The sequence below is a fragment of the Phalaenopsis equestris genome, unplaced genomic scaffold (genome assembly GCF_001263595.1).
Source record: "Phalaenopsis equestris unplaced genomic scaffold, ASM126359v1 Scaffold000517, whole genome shotgun sequence".
NCBI lineage: Eukaryota > Viridiplantae > Streptophyta > Magnoliopsida > Asparagales > Orchidaceae > Phalaenopsis > Phalaenopsis equestris.
In genome coordinates, this window is record NW_018164957.1 from 1,397,133 (window position 1) to 1,421,285 (window position 24,153).

General features: G+C 32.9%; 2 protein-coding genes across 7 annotated transcripts; one reads left to right on the forward strand and one right to left on the reverse strand.

The window, feature by feature from the left end:
* Positions 1 to 479: 479 nt before the first annotated feature.
* On the reverse strand, positions 480 to 14,293 carry LOC110028649 (tubulin-folding cofactor A). Its single transcript, XM_020730583.1, has 4 exons — positions 14,197 to 14,293; positions 8,806 to 9,018; positions 1,625 to 1,711; positions 480 to 769 (listed from the first exon to the last, which is right to left on the reverse strand). Exons 2-4 carry the CDS (start codon positions 8,956 to 8,958, stop codon positions 671 to 673), a joined length of 339 nt encoding a protein of 112 aa, XP_020586242.1. The 5' UTR covers positions 8,959 to 9,018; positions 14,197 to 14,293; the 3' UTR covers positions 480 to 670.
* A 1,248-nt stretch (positions 14,294 to 15,541) lies between these two features.
* Positions 15,542 to 23,123, forward strand: LOC110028651 (pentatricopeptide repeat-containing protein At4g17616). 6 transcript variants are annotated; one of them, XR_002294443.1, is made up of 3 exons: positions 15,542 to 16,315; positions 16,397 to 18,635; positions 22,838 to 23,123. XR_002294443.1 is itself a non-coding variant. In XM_020730586.1 (3 exons), the coding sequence occupies exons 2-3, from the start codon at positions 16,232 to 16,234 to the stop codon at positions 18,473 to 18,475; spliced, it is 2,163 nt and encodes a 720-aa protein (XP_020586245.1). In that variant the 5' UTR covers positions 15,542 to 15,762; positions 15,865 to 16,231; the 3' UTR covers positions 18,476 to 18,851. The 6 variants fall into 6 exon arrangements, 5 of the variants coding, with proteins under 5 accessions (XP_020586245.1, XP_020586246.1, XP_020586250.1 ...); XM_020730586.1 differs by lacking the exon at positions 22,838 to 23,123 and having other exon boundaries at positions 15,542 to 15,762; positions 15,865 to 16,315; positions 16,397 to 18,851; XM_020730587.1 differs by lacking the exon at positions 22,838 to 23,123 and having other exon boundaries at positions 15,542 to 15,762; positions 16,109 to 16,315; positions 16,397 to 18,851.
* Positions 23,124 to 24,153: the final 1,030 nt, after the last annotated feature.

Sequence of the window (24,153 nt, forward strand, 5' to 3'; positions counted from 1 at the left end):
ATTTGAGTGTGAGATATGTAAATGCATAGGAATTCTGTGGTACGTAAGTTTTTTATTTTATTTTATCAGCCAGGCATTTATTGAAAGCATTGGAAGACCTGCTTCTACCTGTGATGAATATTATATTTTCATTTTATTTATGAAGAATACTTTGGTCCAGCTTTATGAAATAGACTGGTTAGTCTTCTTAAATGTTATATCTAGCATCTATTTTACATACATCCCACCTAATACTGATGCATTTACATATCTTACATCTATACATTATTTTTTTATACTTGTATCATCCAAATAATTTTCTTATAACCAGCAAATTTTAACAGTTCAAGTTGAAAAAAAAAACAATCATAGAAATTAAAAAAAAAAAACAAAAAAAAAAACCCTGAATTAATATTGTGGTTACGGTCTGAAACGGAAAACAGATAAAATTGGAGGGTAATATTGTGGTGACGGTCTGAAACGGAAAACAGATAAAATTGGAGGGTCTTAAATGTTCTCATCATAAGCACAATAAAGCAGGCGAGTGCATACCTACTGGAGAATAAGGTATAAAACAGCAAATATGCTTCGGGTGTACAGACACAAATACAAGCTTGTTTGATCAAAGAAAAAGAAAAGGAGAGAAATCATAGAAGCATCTCTATATTTAATAATTCCAAACGGTAAACTCTCATTCTTCAGCTGCTACAAACAAAGTGTCAACTTCCAAAACAGTGCTTTCAGCTTCCGTTATCTCTGGACCATCTTGGCCACATTCCCTCACTTCTTCCTGCAAAATTAGGAACAGATTAATCCAATCACATAGAAGCTCGAGCACAAGGAGGGAAGAGATGAATCGATTAATGAAGATTTACATCCATACCACTTAATTCCTATTTATTTACATATCTAATACCCAAACTTCAATTTTTACATATATGTCATCTTATCTGTGTATAAAAAGGTGTATTTCACTCTTTTTTAATAAAAATAGTGGTATTTTTTATGTGATAGAAAATATTACAACAGTATAAATGTAAAGAATAAAGTTTAGGGGTTAGATATGTAAGTACATAAGAATTGGGTGTATGTAAATGCCCCCAATGGTTAAGGAAGATTTACATAATGTAAAGAATAAAGTTTAGGTGTTAGATATGTAAGTACATAAGAATTGGATGTAAATGCCCCCAATGGTTAAGGAAGATTTACATATATATCACTTAATTCTTCTGCATTTACATATCTACAACCTAAACATCAAATTTCATATACATATGTCATCTCATTTATATATGAAAAAGGTGTATTTCACTTTTTAAAAGTTAAACAAGTGATATTTTTGATGTAATAGGAAAGATTACGGCAGTATAAATATAAAAATTGGGTGTATCTAAATGCCCCAATGATTAAGGAAGATTTACATATAATATCTACCACCTAAATATCAACTCTTACATATATCTGTTATCTCATCTATGTATGAAAAAGGTATATTCCACTTTTTAAAAGTTAAACAAGTGGTATTTTTGATGTGATAGGAAAAATTATGGCAGTCTAAATGTAAAAAGTAAAGTTTGGTGTTAAATATGTAAATACATAAGAATTGGGAAATGTGTATGTAAATGCCCAAACAATTAATTAATACCAGTGTTGCTTTCAGATCGGCTAGCAAAACCTCAAGCCTATTTCGGCAATTGGGAATCATCATCCTCGACTCGGCCAAAACGTTCTCCTGTTTTTCACATCACAGTTTTGGCAGTTTCTGTTATGTAGCTTCATTTATGGAAAGAAATATGAAATCTCCAATCTTGTTTTAAATATTCTTTTGTTTCACAATCAATAAAGCTTGAGATTGTGAAACCATAGAAAACAGATTCTAATTCAGCTTCTTTCATAAATCATGTGAAGAAAATTACCTACCAATATGAAGGAATGAGAACTTATCCAAAGAATTTTCAATTCTTTGGTTAGTTAGGGAAAGGTAATGTCCACAAGCTATAATCATGATATTTGAGCAAACAAATTTTATGAAAGAAAAATGCGTTCAAGCTGTTATCAATTCATCAATAATATTAAAATGTACTAACAAACTAATTCATTGAAAAAAAGAAATATGAAAGAATTGCATTAAATTAATGCAATTAACTAAAATATGTTATTATTGAATATATAATTTAGTGAGTTATACTGAATTAAATTTTATTTAAATAATACATCAAATGTAATACGAGCTTTCATCGAGCATATAATAGGACATTTAAAAAATTATTAATTTAACAACAAACAAGTTTGGTTGTTAATATAAATAAACATGTTGAATCGTGTTTAAGTTTAGTTCATTTAATCTTTGAGTTCACAAAATATATTCAAACTTGTTCATTTATTAATTTGAATAAACTTGATCTAGTATTAATCAAACCAAGTTTGAGTTGTTCATCAAGCGCATAAGTTCATTTATAGCCCCTACTAAACAGGCAACTTTTTATTGCTAATTGAATAACTAGTGTGTTGTAGAACATTTGAATAAGTTTTTTGATCTAACTAGACAACATACTAAGGAAAGAAGAGAAAAACCAATAATCAAAACATAATACAATTAAACAAACAAGAATCTACAGTTCATTCATCTGAAATATTCTTTAAGCCTGTACAGGTTCAATTTCACAGACTGAAGGGAAAAAGCATAAAAATACCAATCAATAAAATCTAAAGACTACAACTGCTCACTTTTTTCCTCCTTATAATCACTATCTTCAATTAAGGCCCCGTTTGGGGCAGCTTATTGGGAGCCGCGGCGGTATGAAAACACCGCTGTCGTGTTTGGAAAACACGCTTGCACCAACTTTTTCGTGCCGCTCCGATGCAGTTGGAAAATAATGTTAATAGATTCCCAAGCTGAGAAGGGGCCGCGTCCGGCTTTAGCTTTGTGCGTTAGGGTGAAGAAATTCCTCCCGTGCCCCTCTCTGCTCCCCTCACCCTCAACTTCTTCTTCCTCGCGGTGTAGTACACAAATTAGGTAACATTCCAACCTCTGCTCTCCCTCGCCCTCTCCCTCCTAACGAAACTCTATTTTCCCGCCTCAAATGAGGTATGCTTTCGACCCTTCACTTGTGCCTCGTTGCATGTTTGTTTGAATGCATCATTGTTTGTTTTGGAGGTTAAATGCAGTTTTTACGGAATGTTGGATGCTAGATCTGAATTTTCGAATGGATAGTTTTTTATATTTTACCATCTGGCGGTTTGGATGAGTGATCTGAACATAACTTTTCAATATTTTGCTTGGTAGAGTAACTACTGCTCATCCATTTGGATGATCATACTTCACCTGTTATATTATTTTGTGAGTATTTACTGTTCCTATTGAAAGAAGAAAGGGCTAAACAAAATTAATGAATTTTGAAGTACTACTTTCTTCTTCTTGTTCCTATGAAAAAATTTCATGGTTCGAAATGTTAGAATTGCAATATTGGAATTTTGGAGTGCTTGGGATCTATTTTCCAATTGGAATGCATGGGAATATTTTCAATTCCTGTGATTTTTAGAGAAGAAATTTAAGTGGGGGGGGGTTTACATACCTGCCACTTCATTTCCTATTGAAATCCTATTCACTGTTACAAGAAAATATAATTGTGGATTTACAGACATACCACAATTATTTGAATGTGGGGGGGGGTTTACATACCACTCTATAATGGGACATTTACATACATACCACTATTCTGAATTACTATGCATTTTAGTTAGAAAATATATAATGGGGCATTTACATACAGAACACCCAATTCTTTGAAAAAGCACTTTAGTTGTATAATGGGGAATTTATTGGTCTTGGAGTTCTATGTATATGGCGTTGGTGTTGAGATGAGTTGCAAGCTATCTCTGGAATGGGGCAATATTTGAATGTTGTTTAGATCCATTTATGCGAAATTGTAGCTATCTATAGCTGGGTATTTACATACATGCTAGAGATATTGCATGTATGCGGAATTGTTTATAATGCTTGGGAGGTCAGTGATGAAAGCTCTTATATTGTCCTGGTGCTTGGGAAGTCAGTGATGAAAGCTCTTATATTTTACTTGTTTATAATGCTTGGGGCATTTACATATAGTTTTATTTCTGCTCTTATATTGTCCTTGTGCTTTGCAATATATAGCAATATATAGTGGGGAAAGCTTGGGGGAAAGCTTGGTAATGTTGTTTGGTACATTTCTATGGGGTTTAGCCGAGAAGGCTGCTTTGAGAGAATCTATCACAGATGCTATATCTAAATGTTGATTCAATCAAGCTTCTTTATTTATTATATGTTCATTTGGGATGTAATTCATTCTAGTATGGATTAGTATTTTATGCTTTTATTAAGAATTTTGTATCTTTCATTTGGGATGTAATTCGTTGTATTATGAATTTGCATTTTGTTTTAAATTCTTTGTTTTGTTTTGTTTATGTTTTGTTTTGCTTTTGTTTTTTTTTTTTTTTGTGGGTGTGCGAGGTCAGTGATGAATGATGGAAAATATGACCTTATGAGTTATTTTGGATGGCCGATTTGATGTTCTTATCTAGTGTTGAATGTGTGTTCCTAAAGTAGGCAACTGATATCCTCCTTGTTTTTAGTGCATCGACTTATGAGAATTTATTTGGATGGCCTTTTTTTTGGTGATATACATATCTGATATAGGATAATCGTCCCTGTGGATTGAAGACAACCAAGAACTTTTTTTTAAGGTCCACTGTCGCCATTCAGTGACAGACACGTAGGTTGGAGTACTTACTAGTCTGAGACCGCACACTCACTTTTTTTTTAAATGCGTATTCCGGTCGAACTGATTTTCCTTTATTTCGGCTCTCATATATAAAACTTAATTTAATTTTATGATCTGAGAAATGATCCTTTTGGTTGTTTTATCTCAGTAGCAGCATGAGCTCTAGGATTTCAGGGACTTCCCAAGTTGTGTTGTGTTACTGCGGACTACCGGCTCCCTTACTCACGTCACGCCAGCCTCATAGCAGTGGAGACAGTCCTACGGTTGTCGGAGGGGCGTTTCAGCACGATGTGGTTTCTTCCGTTAGGCCGACATTCCAACATACTCCCATGCCGACAGTAATCGTGGTACGATGGTTTCCCAAGAGGACAGTGCTGCTGAGGACAGACGACGTCAGAGTTTTAAATTGAACGTTTTAATTTGTTTACTCTTAATTGTAATTGTATTTCTTTTTATTTATATTTTTTTATACTTATGAAATGGTGAGCAATGTATTTTAATTTTTGTAACTAAACTGTAATAATTTGAGACATTTGTTTTATCTATTATTGTACATATACAGTTTTGTTGCAAACAGCTTAAGAAAACAGAGGCGGAATGATCATTTATCCAACAACAGGTCCCAATAAGCTATCTAAATAAGCTGCCTCAAACAGCAAGCTAACTTATTCTAATAATCTGCAGATTATCAAATTATTAGAATAATCTGTTTATCAGCAGATTCTAAATAATCAACAGCTACCCCAAACAGACCATAAGATTAAGATTTGTAGTGAAAAATTAATCATCCTTCTAAAGTGACTTAAAATGCATTTAACTATTCCTCTTGAATTAATTGAAATTGCATTCTGAGCCTGAGGTTTCTTTATCAAATCAGCTTCATTCGAACTTAATTTTCTCAGCCTTGGATGGTAATTTGTCTTAAGCCAATTTAACGTTCTTATCTACCAAAGCTCACAAGGCAAACTTTACGTCAATTTCTTCCTTCTTTGAAGGCTGCAATTCAAGGATCCAAAGTCCTTGGGTTGATTTGACATCACTCTTAAAAATCAACTGTAGAGCAGACTTGTCACCCATAATGCGGATTTTTCACAAAATGAAAATCCAAATTTTAAAGTTTAATTTCTTGCATTTATTCAAACAATAGGATTTTGGTGATACTGCTATCAAAGTTTTGAGAAAAATAGACTGAATTTTGAATAGGCTCGATGCCTTTTCCCTTTGTTTTCATTCCATTAAATAATAATCTTACAATCTATTTTAGGTACAAAATAAAGTTCATAATCTATTTTAGGTAATTAATAATACATATTCCTAATCTAAATATTCAGCTAAAAGGAAAATAAATCATAATAAAGACAATGAAAATAATTTAAATAAGTAAGCTTTTAATTATAGAAAACTTCTAATTTAACTCTGATTTCCATACTTCCTGATTGATATCCCCCCTCAAATTGATGTTGACTGATTCAGAAGCATCAAATTGCCAACAAGAAACTGACAACATTATTTGGACCAAAAATCCTCAAGCTGTGAGTGTCGAAGTCAAAGGTACCAAAACCTGAGAGTGCCGAAGCCATCGATCTACGAAGGAGTGCCGAAGTCGAAGCCGAAGCAGACGAAGCGAAGCGTAAGAAGCAATCGAAGATGCCACAGAAGCAGTGATGTCTAGCGAAGAAGATTCGAATCAGACGAATAATAATACAAATATAACAACTCTTTTCAACCCAAGAATCCTTGTATTCCACAATGAATGGATTTTGCATTTCAGAATAATTTCCATCTCTTGGCGTGCAGACATTTGTTGCGCCAGTACCTAGAAGATCCCCGTATCGTCCATATCCCCCCCGTCAGATCCACCTCCATGAATGGTTTTGCTCCTTGTCCGTCGGATCCGGCCTTATGCTCTGCATCCTCCCTGGATCTGCGTCGCCAATCGCACCAATCCAAAACCCTTCTATCAATCAAATGAATACAAAACAAGCACAAATAACAAGAAAATAGGATGTCCTGGATTCTCTCACGTGCTGGTTCCTATCAGCCATCGATTGTATCACAGAAGATGTCGGGGTGATCCTCTGCTTCGATTCCGTGAGAGACAACAAGCAGTCACAAAACCTTTATAGAAAGTCTCCTAAAGAAGACGATCGACAAAGCTTATAGGGCATACGAGGGGGTTTTATTTGTAGCTGAAAAATTAACCACGGTTTGAAGATCGAAGGAGGATGACGCAGCCAAGCAAACGAAGGAGGACAATGTAGCCCGGGATGAAGTAGTAGAAGGCGAATCGAAGGCGAAGAAATAGTTCCTCCCTTCCCGCTGGCAAGAGGCCGGCGGGAAGGGAGTCTTGACAGTCCTCCAACAACTATCGGTGGTTAGGGCAAAAATTTGGCTTTGATACCATTTCAAAGTTTTGAGAAAAATAGTGAGAAAAATAGGTTGAATTCTGAATAGGCTCGATGCATTTTCCCTTTGTTTTCATTTCATTAAATAATAATCTTACAATCTATTGTATGTACAAAATAAAGAGCATAATCTATTTTAGGTAACTTAATAATACATATTCATACTCTAAATATTCAGCTAAAAGGGAAATAAATCAGAATAAAGACAATGAAAATAATTTAAATAAAGAAGCTCCTAATTATAGTAAACTCCTAATTTAGTTGTCTGATTTCCATCCTTCCTGGTCGACAACTACTTTGTGAGTGTGTTTAACTCTATATATTATGAAGAGTAAATGTTTTTTAGTTGTAGGGCCTATTTGGAGGAGCCACAACTATTTGAAGAAGCAAATGTTCAAAAAGCTGCGGTAGCTGTTACAATTTTTATTTTTTTAAAATCAGATCATAACTTTCTAGCAACCACCGCAGGTAGTCAGATTTGGTGGAAAAATGCAGTTTTCAACTATAGTTTTTTTAGGAAGTAAAACACAGTTTTTCCAAATAGGAAAAACTGTGATGTGGCACCGCACCACCCGCCACCCCAAATGCACCCGTAGTCTCCCACAACTGCGTTGATATTGATTCTTGAATTTTGTCACATAATGTCAATGAGTAATTGTTGGAGCTAATGAATTTAGTTCTCTCTTGCGAAGACACTCATTTTTTCAAGTACAATCGCATACAAAGTAATAAAAAAAAAGGTCATTAGTTAGAGCAATCTATGATGAGAGATAGAGAAGCATAGAAGAATAGTCAATTTTGATTCATCCATCAATAGATGCAACTACAAGTGATGAATGCAATATGTATATAAGCAGGGTTTACAACATAAGATCAAACGAAATTAGAATTAAAATCAAATCAAATCTAAATCTAATTAATTCAAATCTCTAACCAAATTCCATTAAAAAAATATAATTTAAAATTAAACTAAATAAAATCTAAAAAACTAGAAGAGCTCGTGAACCTGATTTCACCATCTAAATATTCTTATTCTAGAAACGCTAAAGATAGATAATTTATTCGTTGCCCAGAATAGGATTCGTATGGTTGGCTAATCCAACTGCAGTACTATTCAAGCTAAGCAAAACTAAAATCTCCAAGGTACTAGTTAGGCATAGTGCTCCTAAGACACTGACTACATATTTTAATCACCCATCTTTAACTTTATAAATATTGAAACCATAAGCATCATCACTCTTTATATAATAGATTTAAAGTACTTATACATGAGATCTAGATAAGACTTGATCAATAGTATCGTAGTTAAAATGCATAAAATCTATGCCAAAGTAAATAATTGGGTATCACTTTTAAAATTCATGACAAAAGAGAAATTTACATAAATACCACACAATCCTTAAGTATTTACATATCAAACACCCAAAGTTTGATATATACACTTATAACACCTTGATGTCATAAAATTATGCATGAAAGGTTTAGTTTACTTTTAAAAAGATAGTGAAGGTGATATTTTTGATGTGATGTTAAAGATTTGAGTGGTATGCATGAAAATTTGAAAGTTTGGGAGTTAAATAAGTAAATACTTAAGAATGTTGTGAAATGTACGTAAATGCCCCTTAAAAAAAAAAACTGCTCTGTTGAAACTTGAAAAGCACCTGCTGCTTAAGATCATAAGGATCAGCACCTTTCTCCTTCATATTTGCTGTCTTTTCAGCCTCCATCTTTACTTCTCTTTCATATGAAACAAGTTCCTTAAGGACTCGCTTGCATGATCCAGTTTTGACCTTTAATTGTCGAAGAGTGGCCATCACAAATCAATCTCTCACTTTCCCGCTCTGTTCCCCTTCTCCGTAGGAAGTAACCACCGCCTGTATAAATTAAGGAAAGTGACCTCAAAATTTAAATAAAGATGGAACAAGAAGGATAAAAATGGTTAAACACCTTCTAAAGGCTTTCCAGTAGTTTTGTATTGATGGAGGGGCTTTGCGCCAAATTAAAGGGAAGGGAGGGTGGAGTTGGGGAATTTAGATACATAGTTAAAAGAAAAATTCTCAAACAGGTTTGAACAATAGAAATGAACAACAGAGTTTTGATCCCTTCTTATGCCAAAACCAGTATAGTTAAGGAAAATACAGATGCTTTAGAGTATAATCTGGTGATGATAATCATAGTCATAACCTTGATGCAAGAAATACAAGCAGAACTAGGTGAAAATATTGTTGGTAATTCTAAAAGCTATTATGTACAAAAAAAGATAGGGGCATTTACATATATATGACCCAATTTCTATGTATTTATAAATCTAACACTAAAACTTTATTTTTTACATTTATACCACCTAAATCTTTTATATCACATAAAAATACCACTATTTTAGCTTTTGAAAAGTGAAATGCATCTTACATAGGAATTGAGGGGTACGTATGTAAATCTTTGAACAAGATAAAATTATTTAGCAAAATTTTATAGCCGCATCATCCTCGTCAGCCACCTCACAGGCACCCCCACCCAACTATGCATGACTCCTTTATCTTTAATTTGTTTACTGATGCCAATACAATTTTTCCAATCGCGTTACCTTTGATTCAATCTCTTATTTTCTACTAGTTCTGCACTTCAACATCAATCCTACCGTCCTAATTATAAATGCCTCATTTGATCTTTATTTTACATGCCCAAAGCACAGTCTATTTCTAAAACTCTATTTCTACAAATCTTTAAAAAGATTTACCTACATACCACTCAATTCCTACATATTTACATATCTACCCACCTAAAATTTAATTTTTACAAAATTTAATTTTTACATTTATGCCACAGTAACTTTGCTTGGAAAGGTGTATTTTACCTTCTAAAAGTCAAAATTAAGGTATTTTTGATGTGTGGGTGGAAAAAATGTAAAAATAAAGTTTGGGTGTTAGATATATAAATGCATAGAAATTAGGTGATCTGTATGTAAATATCCCAAATATTTTTATAAATAGGTACTGCATACAATGTCCTTAATGATTTTACTGCACATTCATCCTAATTCATTATCGCTACTATAATGGTACAGTCATCTTGATTGTTGGAGACTTCTTTCCTGTGATCACACTGATTTATCCGGCTCCGAATTTTGTTAACACAGAGTGTGCACACAGTGCATGTGGCCCATGATATATGTTGACATAGATACCTTTGAACCGTTGAATAAAATGGTTATTTTCTCATCTAAAATTTAGCTCGTATAAGATACAATCAAAATATTTCAACTTATCATATGTAGCATGCTCAAATGACTGTTGTCAGGTCATTATTATGTCACATGTACTTGGTCTTTCTACCACTAATCTAAATCTCCTTTCTTTAAATTTTTCTATCAAACCTTTTCATTTACATAGAAAATCAACTTAGATATCAGGGTCCTATCATCTGGATATTGCATAGACGAAGCAAGTAGCTATGAATATTTGTGATAGGCATAACAGATAACACATATAGGATAAGAGTCCGAGTTAAACGGATAAGTCAGGGAATTTTCATCAAAAATCATTTTGCTACTCTACAACAAAATTTAATATTAATCACTAACTGACATAAGTTTAGCATATTATGCACTTTACTGTCTCAATACCCCACATATCATGGTAATGAATCATAAAACTTAAAATATCTTAAAATTGTAAAAACTCATATTCTCTTGGCTCTTTAACTATCTTAGTTTATTATCATAAACACAAAATAATAATAAAAAAATAAATAAAAAGCTTTGTAGTTTATCTTCCTATTATTAAATCAAATTAACCCAAAAAAATTAACTTAAAACTTATTACACCATCTTATCGGACAATTTTTTAATATTACTACTTAATATTCTTAAAAGCATCTTTGAAGCATGCTTCACGTGCAAAGCGAAGTGAAGCGCATGAGGCCTGAGCATTGAATCATTGAAGCAAAGCAGTTCGTACAGTTCACAATTTAGTGAGAGGGAATAAAAGACTACTAAATTAATTTAACTTGTTTTATAAAACTTAAGACTATATTAGTTTATTCATGTTTTAAAATTTAGATTTTATTTTGTGTAATAACAATTTTTTTTGCAATATTTAAATTTTTAATTATCGTTGCAAACTATTAAAAATTATTTGAATTTTTTTTACAGGTTCATCCTCAATGTTTGACTTCAATTATATATTGTATCATATTTTTTCTATTTTATATCAACTTTTAAGTCATTTTATATTATCTAATTGTCAATGAAGCCATTTATACATTAATTGTTTTAACTAACCTATAAGCATTTCAGTTAATAAAAATACTGCATCGGCAATTTGCGCTTTGAAGCAAAAATAAAGTCTTGCGCATAACATTGCGCGTTATGCTTTGATAACAATATTGTACTTCTTATCAAATAATCAAAATAATCCATAGAATTTTCAAGTGTGTCCAATTTAATCCATTAACTTTATGCGTTCGATTTCGTTTCTAAGCTAACCAATTTTGATTTAAATTGGTTCAATCATAAATTATGTTGTTTCTAAGCATGAAAATTGGTATAGAAATGTGTTTCATGAGTACATTTTGGCTTTTTGTTTAGTTAATTTTATTAGTTTGAGTTGAAAATGAGTTGTGAGATTGACCCTAAAAAATAAAAAATTAGAATGTTAAATTAGAGAGTGCCCACAATTCATGTAAAAAATTAGTAAAATATTAACTATGAAAAAAACTTTTTAAGAGTTTATTAAAAGTTGAAAAATAGACCTCTTTTACAACTGAATTTTCATGATAAGTGAATTATTTTCTTAACTCCTTGCAACTCTCCTTCTGTCTAAACCCTCTCTGTTCAGCCCATCATGCTCTCTCTAGAAATCAGGTGACCAACCATCGTTATTTTCCTAAACCAACCCCCCCCCCTCCTCTCTCCCTCCCTCTCTTTTTGTTTACATAAACAAATTATCATTCTAGTTCAAGGCCTAAAGCTAATTTTCAGTAGATTCTCTCTCTCATTCTAGTGTCACCTTACCCTCTCTCCAATATCCAAATCGTAACTTGGTTGAACCTTCAAATAAACCCAACTCATAATAGAAAACTTTGAGAAGCATGAAATTTCTTTTCAAATTAAGTAAAAATCCTAAAGGACAGCCTATCTACATATTATTTGACACCATAAACATAATGACTACACCCACAAGCCTATTTCCCCATCACCAATCAAGGATGAAAGAAGGTTTGTCATTAACTCCATCTCAATTTAAGATCACTGGTATTCTTATCTTTCATAAATAAACTTAAGTTTTACATTTTCCCCAGTCTAACAAGACCGGAATTTTTACAATAATAACATTAATGTCGAAGGACCAAGAAGAAAATAGAGAATCCTAAGGCAACGTGCATATAACTTGTGCAAAACAATTAAAATGCAAGCTACCACTTTCATAATAACTTTCAACCACTGCTATAACTTATCAAAGACACATCATTTACTCTAATAGGTGGCAAATTTTGTCTATAGGAAAAATAAAAAAAGGCGCTTGCTTTCCCTAGGTAATGGATGAGAAACATATAGATGTTATCAAATAGGTCATTCTTCATTCTTATGGAAAACGTACTTCTTATTGCAGTGTCCTTCAATCCTTCCTACCAAAACGCTTTGAAGCATAGATTCTAAACACTATGAAAAAACATGCGTTCCACAAAAGGCTTCCACATAACCCTACTATTTTAAATTTATGTATGTACATATTAATATATTTTATAAAAGTGAATACAAAAGCAAAATAAAATTTGATTTACCTAAAAGAATGACAAAACTTGTTATTCATGAGTATTTATGAACTTCTTTTCCTACTGATTGAACCAATAATTGATCTTCTAATAATAATATTTCCCATCTCATTTCATGCTAATGATAGGGTCGTTGCAAAAATTAAAGAAGAATGATTTTGTAGAATTTGCAGAAGGTAGTGGAAAATCTGAATAACATTAAAAAAGTTTTAATTAGGGTTTCTTTGAAGAATTTTTTCATCTTGTACCGGTTGATTTTTGATGGGTCATTAGTGGTTGGCCTATCCACAAATGTCTAAGATGAAACCCTGCATCTTCTTGGAAAAAAAATTACCACAAGCCCAACCATTGCACATAGAAATATTCAGCACTTTTATGTCTACTGAGGAACTTCATCTATATCCTTTTTCATTTATTTTCAAAGCATCACAGAAGACAATTAAATAATGCTTAAAACAGATATATTAAAAAACTTTAGTGAAATTTACATACATACCACACAATTCTTATATATTCACATATCTAAAACCCAAAGTTTGATATTTACACTTTTAACACCTTGGTGTCATAAACTTATGCATGAAAAATGTGAATTCCACTTTTAAAAAGACAGTGATAGTGCATTTTTTATACGATGTTCAAGATTTCAATGGTGTGCATATAAATACAAGAGTTTAGGTGTTAGATATGTAAATACATAACAATTCTGTGGTATGTATGTAAATGCCCCAACACTTTATCATATCAACGAGCATAAAACTGGTATCAGTAACTAAACTGGAAAATAGAGCCGTAGGTTTCTTGTCCGTCACAATAGTCAGGCAAATAGTTGAAAATACCTAAACTTAATCGACTATTACAGATAATACACAAAACAATCAAGTTAAAATCATTAATCATGATATAATTCAACCCTAGATATATGCCAAGCAGTCGTTCCACACTGCACATAACTGGTTTATGGATCAACAAAATTTAGCATCCATAATAAATCTAAGCAAGATAATCTAAACAAATTGCAAAATCATCCATAAAACTGCAGGAAAAACAGCACAGACATCCTTATTCCATCACTCTACTTGACATATTTGCCTCATCTTCTTCAAGAAAAATTAAACTACCAGAGAAGTGCTCCCGAATTTCCCATTTTTTTCCAATTTTTAGCGGAAAGTCCCATCAATGACATTGCATTTAGAAATAAAAAGAGCTGGGTTTAATTCATAGCAGGGATTTGCGATAATCTCAAGCAGAAAAAAAATAAATAGCAATATATCGCTCACTGGAATCGATCGGACAGAATGCCTGCGACGAACCAGCTCGTGATCGGAATGCCTGCATAGGGGTCGATAATTATAAAGGTTTACACACATACCACGCTATTCTTATTTATTTACATTTATTCTAAGGGTTAATTACATACAGTCCCCCCGATATTTTCTATTTAGAAATCAATGCTCCAGTTTTTACTCAAATATCAATATACATGATAAAATCCAATTAATATTTTTTCTTATTTTTATCAAATGCTCAATAATTTAATCGTGGCACGTATAAATATATCATAGTTTAAAATATAATTTGAATGATAAATTTATAAATATCAATATTTTGAATGATCGAAATGTAATTATCTCATATTTTAACTTTTACTTATTATTAATTTATTTAATGTGATATAACAACTTTTTAATAAAATTTTGAATGTAATATATTAAATACATTTGTGTTGACATAAAAATTTTGTGATATGCAGGTAAATCTTCTATGTAATAATATAATAGAATATTACTTAAATGGGAATATATTCATTTCTTATTTATCAGCTAATTTTTTAATAATTTGGAAATTTTCAAATCATTAATTTTTATTTATTCAATGCATTATATCACTTTTAGGGAGATTATAGGTAATTTATTATTTACAAAGCAACCACTCACTTCATCAGTTTTTCCAAATTTTCACTCAAATATTAAAATTCACGATAAAACCCCAACTCACTTTTTTTTTTTTTTCAAATTCTAAATAGTTTGATCAATGCTTGCATAAATACATTGGTTTAGTTGTTCGAAAAAATCTTCTTAATTGTTAATTTGTAAATATTAATATTTTTTGGTGATCTGTATATCCTTTATATTTATACCTCTGTTTAGAAAATCGAACCGAACTTAACCAATCGATTTAACAGGTTCAACTGTGAATCAACCTATGATCTGATTTGAGTTGGCTTAAAAACCGCCCCCGCATCGAACTAGATTGAACCGACAAAAAATGATTGATTTAAACTATTTTCTTACATTTATGCCAATAGTTTTATGTAATTTACATGCATAACATCTAAGCTCTCTTTTTTACATTTATACCACCAAAATCACTCTTATCACACCAGAAATGTCATTATCCAAAATCACTGGTATCACACCAGAAATGTCATTATTACAAAGAAATTCAAATTAAATAGATGCCACCTAATTTTATTTATTTATGTATCTAATATCTGGACTCTTTTTTTTTTATTTATACCATCAAAATTATTTATATGATCACTATTTCTAAAAAATGAAATACATGTTTTAATGCATAGTTAAAATGACATTTAAAATTGAATTTTAACTTCTTGATATTCAGAGGAACGACGACCTAAAGGACAACATATTCCGGCGAACGATCACCATTTCAATCTCTTGGGGATCTTTACGGCCGGAGCCGGACTTGGGATCTCGTCAGAAGCTTCACGTCATCTTCAAAAGGGGAATTCTGAGGAGAGAGCTGCAAAGTTTACCGAATCGCAACCAATGGGTGTGACGAAGATCAGCTGTGGCTAACGCGAGATATTGTTGCGTCACCAGGTATCACTGGCTTTTTTCTTATTGTCGAACTGAGAACTAATCGAGGCCTAGAGGAATCTCCAATAAGAAATAATTTGAGGATAGAATCAGCCCAACGAACAGTTTCCAGTGAAGAGGCCGGAGGGAGTTCGACGATATTTCTTGCCGGTTAGTGCACGAGAGGACATTTCAAACGGTATCATTCGTCAAAATATTGTCATTCATGGAGTCTTCATTTGGGCACCTACAATCTATTGGAGAAATAAAACATCAGAATGAAAGTTTTTTTGCTCTTATTTGATTTCATCTTGATATATTTTCAAACTTAAATCTTACTCTTGTCTTCTTCGGATACGCAATTTATCAGTAATGCTGGAGTTTGCATTTATTTAGCTGCTCAAAAGAAGTTTTGGATAACTTCCAAATCCAATTTTGACTATCGGAGCACGGTAAACATGAACGTTCTGGCATAATTTCATGGTAAGACAAAATGAGAGTCTTCTACTGGTTTTATCAATTAAGCCAGAAAATATCATGTATGGGCTTACAAGCAAGACCTGCTTGCTGGATCATTGTAAGATTTTAGTTCTTTTGATTGAATCAAACATCAAATCATTCAATTTTTGCATGTATTAATGCATTACTTCTCTTCCAGGTTAACAGTGGAAGATCTTCATCTTCTATACTTAGTCATGGTTGGCATCATGAGTTTGGTAGGTATCAAAAATTAAATTTCAGCTCAAACATTTCCCATATTTCTGGCACCACCCAATCAGTTCTTTCATGGGAAAGCTCATTATGTGAATCTCCCCTGAGAAAACTTGAAGCTGCTTTGGAAGAGAACAGTGTGGATGATGCTTGGGAAGTTTTCTGTAGCTACAAAAGCTTGCATGGATTCCCTAAACAAGTGCTTGTGAAAAAAATGATCAACTTGATGACATGCTCATTAAGTTCTCACTGGCTTCTTAAAGCATATCAGTTGGTGCTTTTGGTTTTGTATAAGAGTCCTCATCTTCTTGACTATGACTCTCTGACCAGATTAGCTCTCGTTCTCGCCAGAAGTCAAATGCCTGTTCCGGCATCCACAATAATGAGGATTTCATTAGATAGATTTAAATTTCCATCATTCAATTTAGTTAGCACATTGTTTTATCATTTGGTTAAGTCAGATATTGGATCATACCTTGCATCTAATATTCTTATTGAGATTTGTGAACAGTGTCTACATAAAAAGGCAGATACAAAAAATTCTAAGCAACTGAAGCTCATAAACCAAAGTATTACAATGTTCAACCTTGTATTGAATTCATGCTCAAAATTTGAGTCTTTCGAAAAAGCTCTGCTAATAATAAAGTTCATGTCACAGATAGGAGTGGCAGCTGATGCAAATTCGATTATTATATTTGGTCGAATATATGAGAAACTCGGGCAACATGATGAATTGATGAGATTGAAAGCACATGTTGATAGCGTTGTTTATGTTGGATTAAGTCGCCATTATGCTCAGTTCTATGACAGTTTGCTGAACTTGCTTTTCAGATGTAATGATCTTAATACTGCCATGGAAGTTATGCTGGATTTGTATGGTCGACCAAAATCCTTTCAATGTGGTGATGGTTTAAATGCATTAAAAAATGGATTAAGAAAACCTTGCGTGCTTCAGATTGGATCAAACAATCTGGCTATGGGATATAAAATTGTGATTGAACCTGATCACTTGGGGAGTGATTTCATTTTGGATCCATCAGATCCATCTACGTTGGTTCTCTTCTATGACGGAAAGGTTGCTCCAAGTACAATGGCTCTTTCAAAGCTTATAAATGGCTTCGTTAAAGAAAGACGAGTCGGTGAAATTTCAAAATTTCTAATTGAAATGGAGAAGAAACTTGATTCAAAAGACGCCAGTTTTAGCACATTCGTGTTAGCTGCGTGTATGAAGTTGGGTTGGTTGGAGACTGTCCATGATGTTTTAGATGACTTAGAGTCAGTTGGCATTTCTGTTGAGGCCATTTTGTACAAATCACTATTTCAAGCCTACCGGAAGAAAAACCTTATTGGAGAATCTAAAGTGGTGCTGAAGCAGATGAGAAAAATTGGCCTATTTGCTAACTTATCTGATGAGGATGCTGTAAGCTCATGTCTTTCTGGAGATTTCTCTATAAAACCACTCGAAAATAAACAATATTTTGTAGGGAATATATCATGCTTTGTAGGGCATCTAAGTAGAGAGAGCAGGGATAAGGACTCGATCTCTCCATTGGTTTATGATTTTAATAGTACAATCCTATTCTTTTGCAAGGCCAATATGATGGAAGATGCTATTAAAACATTGAAGAGGATGCAGCAGAAAAACATCCATCCTACAATCCAGACATTCAGCTATCTATTAAATGGGTATTCTTCGTTAAAGATGTATCGCCAAATCACAATATTGTGGGGAGAGATTAAGAGAAGATTTGAGGATGGAGTTTTGTCTGTACACCAGGACTTTTTAGACTGTTTGCTTATGAATTTCCTTAGAGGTGGATATTTTGAGAGAGTAATGGAAATTGTTAATTATATGATAAGGCATAACATTTTTGCTGATAAATGGAAATATAAGGAGGAATTCCTCAGGCTCCATAAAGATTTGTACAGGAATTTAAAAGCTGCAAATGCAAAAACAGATGCTCAGAGGAATAGGCTTGAGCATGTTCAAGCTTTTAGGAAATGGGCGAATATCGTTAGCCGGTAGAAAAGACATAGTTATAGAGGCTACAACTTACGACTTGAGTGAGCCTTTAACATGTATTGATTGGTTGATCCAAGGAAACTTTGGTGAGCAGCTATATTTGCTAAAGGCATTTCGGTTTTAAAGAAAATTTAGCATTGGTATTTCTTGGTCTTCTTTCCAGGTAAAATCGTATTCATGATCTTCAATGTTTTTGCACCAAATAAGTTAATTATGACAACATATCCACCTTGGAAAACTTTCATGCATTATGATATGGATAAAATTAGCATCCAAAATAGTGAAAGTCATTTGAAGTAAAAATTACAGTCCAAGGAAAGCTGGTGGAGTGGAAAGAATTTTATGTGTGGTACACTAAAACATAATAAGAAGATTTACATGCACACAACAAGGTTCTTATTTATTTACATATCTAACGACTAAGATTGGATATTTATATTTATAACACTTTGGTGTCATAAATTTATGTATGAAAATGTATATTTTACTTAAAGTTAGATATGTGGTATTGTTTATATAATATTAAATATTTGAGTATTTTGTATGTAAATATAGAAGTTTAGGTTTTTGATATGTAAATGTATAAGAATTGTATGTTATTTTTGTAAATGCTCCAAAATAATATCACAAATGATGAGGCAAATTTACCTATTTCTATTTCCATATTTTCGATGAAAAGGAAAATAATTTTTTAATTTAGTTTTCTTGTTTATTTTGCACAACTTTTGTATGATAATGCATCATGTTGTGGCAAGTTTTAAAAATACAATTCTGAAATTGAGGTGTTTCTTCTCATCAAGGCAAGGTGTAAATCTCAAAATTGATAGAGGCATTAGCCTCAAACTAAAAAATAAAAAATAATAATAAGAGATATTGTACGCTAAATCTTGAGATTATCCCACAACATTTGACCATCTTAATTTCATATCATTTCACTTAGGTTGAAGGAAAATATTTTCTCAAAAAGCTGGAAGGGTGGCGGTCATGATAGTATTGAGACAAAATTAGACCATGAGTATCTTAAACAATAACTTTAAAATTAATCACCCGCAAAAAGATTTGGAGGCTTGGGATGACATTCGCTATGAATTAAATTAGTAATATGGGCAATTGTCCCATTTTAGAATAACTCCGATGGTAGTGAGTTGTGCTAATATGAAGTTAATCAATAAAAGTGAGAAAGTTGATAAAAATATAGGAATTGCGTAGAATCCTATAGAGCGGTTGCTTAAGAATATGGAAATCCTTATGTTGTTCTTGCTTGCTAATGTCATGGCAATAGATGGAAAATATTGATATGGCTTAAAGCTACGGTTTAGATACAATTGTGTTTGAAAATGTTGCTCTGAGATTAATGTCAAAGAATAATTAATTTGTTATCAATTTGTGATGAATTTTCATGTTGATATTTTTCTTTTCTTGATCATTAGAATGACTTTAATTTACTTAATTTTGTTGTAGATATAAGGGAACTAAAAAAAAGTATTTATGAGAATATATAAGGGATCAGGTCCTAAGCTCCATGGCATGTCTTCTAGTACTATGATGACGGGGTATTTTAGTGATTGAGTAATGTAATAATTATTAGGAAGTGAAAGAGCAAAGAGAGGAAGCATGTTAAGGACGATGAACCAATTGGTGATCAAAGTTGGTTTCTATATATCAGTGGTAAACTCAATTTCAACCCTAAAGCATATGTTTCAGTGTGAGAGTCAACCACTCATTTTCTTATACCAACATATTTTTCAAATATTTGATGTGAGAATAAATCCAAAGTTTTACATGTTTATGCGTGTAAGAGAATTCATAGCGGTAGAGTGATAAATTAACATGTTAGTCTTGGATGAGAATCCAACACACACTTAGATATTAGAACTGATTGGCAGAAAACAACAGAAGATTTTACGTGGAACCCCCAAAAAGGGAAAAAACATGAGGTCTTGCCCCAGTTAATATTCCATTGAGTTGGTTATTACAGGTACAACTCCTTATCCTATAAGCGAGAAAGGGTTACACAACCTCTCAAGTTACAACTTCGGTGAGCGGAAGGACTTGTGGCCCCACGGTAGGGAGCAGTTGCAAGGGAGAGCAATAGTTGAAGCTTCAATGCACCATCTTCGGGATCGACATGATGCCAGGGATGATGCATTGCTTCGTAAGTTGCTCTATACGGTGCTTTGTCGTAAGAGTGGCAGGCGATTGATGGTGATCGGCGACAGTCAGCAAGTGGTAGTAGTCGGTGGTTGGCGGTGATCGACAGCTACAGTAGCATGAGGCTTTCGTCGGATCGTCATTGTAGAAGTAATGTTTGACTTCTACTTCTTCTCCAAGTTTCAGTCTTTTTCAAGCTCCATGAGGGGACAGGGCTTTAATTATAGAGTCTATGTTACAAATAAGTAAGAAATTTATACCACTATTGATCAGACGACCTAGAGAGATTTGCTTGATTAGACAGAGTTCGATGTACATTTTAGTGTCTCAATGATGTCAGAATTGGGTGATCTTATAGTCGTTGGATTTTTCTTGTCGATACGCTTGATTTGACTATAAGTTTGCCAGATTCGAAATATGTTTGATCGTTTAGTTATGCTCGAAAAGCTTCCAATTGTGATTTAACAGCTTGATCTATGCTTGATTTGAGTAGAATTGGACTGATTTTTGGTACCATTGAGTTTGTCTCGTTGAGTCGGTCAGTTTGATTGTAAGTTTGTTGAAATCGAAGTTTTGGATGACTTTTAATCAAAATTTGAACATATCTTTTTAAAAAAATTTTCACGAGATCTGTACCATGTCTCGAGATTTGTATTAGATCTTGAAAATTTGTTGATGGTGTATCACATGCCTTTGTAATTTTCCTTCATACGAACGCTCTCTGCATTGGCTTTTAATCATCCTCAAAAAAGAAAACTTTTCAACATCATCAAGTATCATACAATTAGAATTCAGTACCACTCGAAGGCACCATGGAAAGAAATTGTTTTTAACTAATACTCAATAATAACTAAGAATGACTCATATGAGCCAGAAATGTTATGAACCACTTTATTCCAATTGAGTTTTCCACTCTAGTACCACTTGCTATAGAGAATGGACTCAAGGAAACCCAAAGTTGGCCTACATACACAAGTGGTGAAATCTATGAGAATCACAAATTTTGTGATACCATTTGTGGGCCTAAACTTGAGGCCCCATGTTTCTCAATAAGGCCGAACCATGATATAAAATTTATGGTAGAGATATGGGAAAGAAATCTTTTAGTTATAATTTATTATTTAATAATTCAAATAAAAATCATATAACCTATATTTATAAAAGTAAGGTTATAAGATAAATTTTAATAATTATTATTATAATTATTATTATATTAATTCTAATTAATTTAAATTCAAATATTATTCAAATCTAGATAGCTCTTCATAATTCTTTTATTTACTTTCTAAAAATGGTAGATTGGCGTGGAGCTTCAATGGAGGTTGCGGTTTTATGAAGGAGATTGTTTTGGGTGTTGCTAGCAAAGAAATATTACTTGCAAACAACGCAGGTGCAGAATGTCACTCAATAGGACCACAATATCACAAATCTGCATGTACATTATTCGCATGTAATATTTTCTTGTTGGGAGCATGGTATATGGAGAAAGGAGGCAGGCAGGTTGTGGGAATCAAATGAAGTGGGATTGTCATGGAGTTCTAAGAGGCAGAAATTGGTGTGATCATGGTGTGAAATAGAAATTAGATTTATGAAAAAGAAAGGGTCTTTAGGATGGCTTTCCCATTAGTTGGATTGTAGCATTTATAGCCTTTAAAATATGAAGCATGGCAGATTAAAATGCAGGGAATTGAGCGAGGAGCAAATTTGTTGGAGGTCTAAGGGCACAACTAATGAAAACATAAACAATCAACTACTTGAAGATGGGGGTAATTTGGAAGTTTATTATGGTGGAGCTAATATTGAGAGATATTATTTGTAGTGAAGATGATAAGCAAAGAATAGGATCAATATCAGTAAATAAAATATCAACCCAAAATGAATGGTGTAGATGATCTTCAAATCATAAAACTTTGAACGATTTCCGAACGTGACAATGTTTATGTTGTACAACACAATTTTACTCAAGTTATGAGGGCAGAAATATCATGTAAAATGCCAAATTGTATAATAATGTTTTGTAGAGAGTTGTTGCAAAAGTTTTCATCATCCAATCAGAGAATTTTAATATGATGATTATACTATTTTTCAACAAAAAATTTAAATGTAAGAAAGCACGACATGGCATCTATTTTAAACTTCATTGGAAAAACCCAACAATATCAGAAGTAAGCATCAAGAAAAGAAACATAATATTTGAAACCATGTTTTATGCAGGATGAACTTCAAATATCACTATGACTAATTTCAAGTGGAATACATGAATGATTGGGTGATTTGCTAAAGGGAAGCCGATTACTTTTAGCCATCTTATCAGCAATACAGAAAGCCTTGTAATTTAACGTAAGAACTCATTTTTACATGATTTATTGAGTGTTGTAATTGTATAGAGATGGAGATTAGAGATCTATGGCAATGCAGTGCTGCAGAGCTCTTTAGTTTGAAAATGGAGGTTCGGGCCGCAATGGCAAACGTGTTTGAATCTTCTGAGTTTCTCTTCTTTTAAAGTGGTTGTTTGCTTTTCATTTAGAGGCTTTTTGGCTTGCTAAATTGCCAATGTAATGCATAATTTCTTGCAAAAGTTCTAAAAAAAATTGGCGTTCTGTTTGATGAAAAGGAAATGCAGTATAAAAGTTTGATGAGCTTTACTTTTGATGATTCAAAACTCAGTTGATTTGGCCAATTTTCAAATATATCGCACAAGATATCGTTGTTCTCATCCACCACCCGTTACCTGCCACCAGCTAGCATCCACGGGCGGGCTTTACATTGAATTCATTTTATTTCAAATCAAACACAAAAACAAAAAGTAATACTAAGCATTTATGTTACACCAATCAAATAATTATAAAATATTTCAAATATATTGTATTGTTTTTACTCTATTTTTCTTTTTTATTAAACCAAATAGTCCCAAATAAAACTAATGAGTGGTTAATCCTAATTTTTCTGTGAATCATACCCAAAGAATAGAGCGTAAGACATTAAAGAGAAAGAGACAGAGAGAGATGCACAGTATGAACAATACTCTGAAATGTTGATTTGCCTTTTCTTTTAAAATGATTTCTCAATTTATACTGGAGGGGGTACATATTAGATGATATTTTAGAAAGTTTACATGTGGGGGCCTACAACCCAGCTACCCTTTGACTAAGTCGGTTGAACTCAATGGACCTCGGTTGGGCAAGGCATGCTAATTCGACTATGCTACATCGGGATGGTCGGTTGTTTTTTGATGGTCTACAGGTTGGCTTGCCTTAACTCAATCAACTTAGCTTTGTCGATCAGTTATTCTAGCCTGGTTGTCGACTATTGATCCATGGATGAGGAGCTCCTGCCGACATAATGAAACTAGGCTATCTCGCAGTGGGTGAGTCATTGTAATCCAATAGATAGCTCACTCATTGATTAGAGAATTCTTCAGGGTATTCGTGGGTTATGTTATTGTCAATTATTGACCCTTGATGAGGAATATCAACATTTATGAGATTGCTGACAACACTGAATTATTTCCTTGAGTCGGATTGCGATGA

Excerpts from the sequence above, each read along its gene's own strand:
- LOC110028649 (XM_020730583.1), bottom strand. The coding sequence starts at position 8,958 with ATGGCCACTCTTCGACAATTAAAGGTCAAAACTGGATCATGCAAGCGA. Across the intron at positions 1,712-8,805 it reads CTTATGATCTTAAGCAGCAG|GAGAACGTTTTGGCCGAGTC; the intron begins GTGCTTTTCAAG and ends TGTGAAAAACAG. Across the intron at positions 770-1,624 it reads CCGATCTGAAAGCAACACTG|GAAGAAGTGAGGGAATGTGG; the intron begins GTATTAATTAAT and ends CTAATTTTGCAG.
- LOC110028651 (XM_020730586.1), top strand. The coding sequence starts at position 16,232 with ATGAGAGTCTTCTACTGGTTTTATCAATTAAGCCAGAAAATATCATGT. Across the intron at positions 16,316-16,396 it reads GACCTGCTTGCTGGATCATT|GTTAACAGTGGAAGATCTTC; the intron begins GTAAGATTTTAG and ends CTTCTCTTCCAG.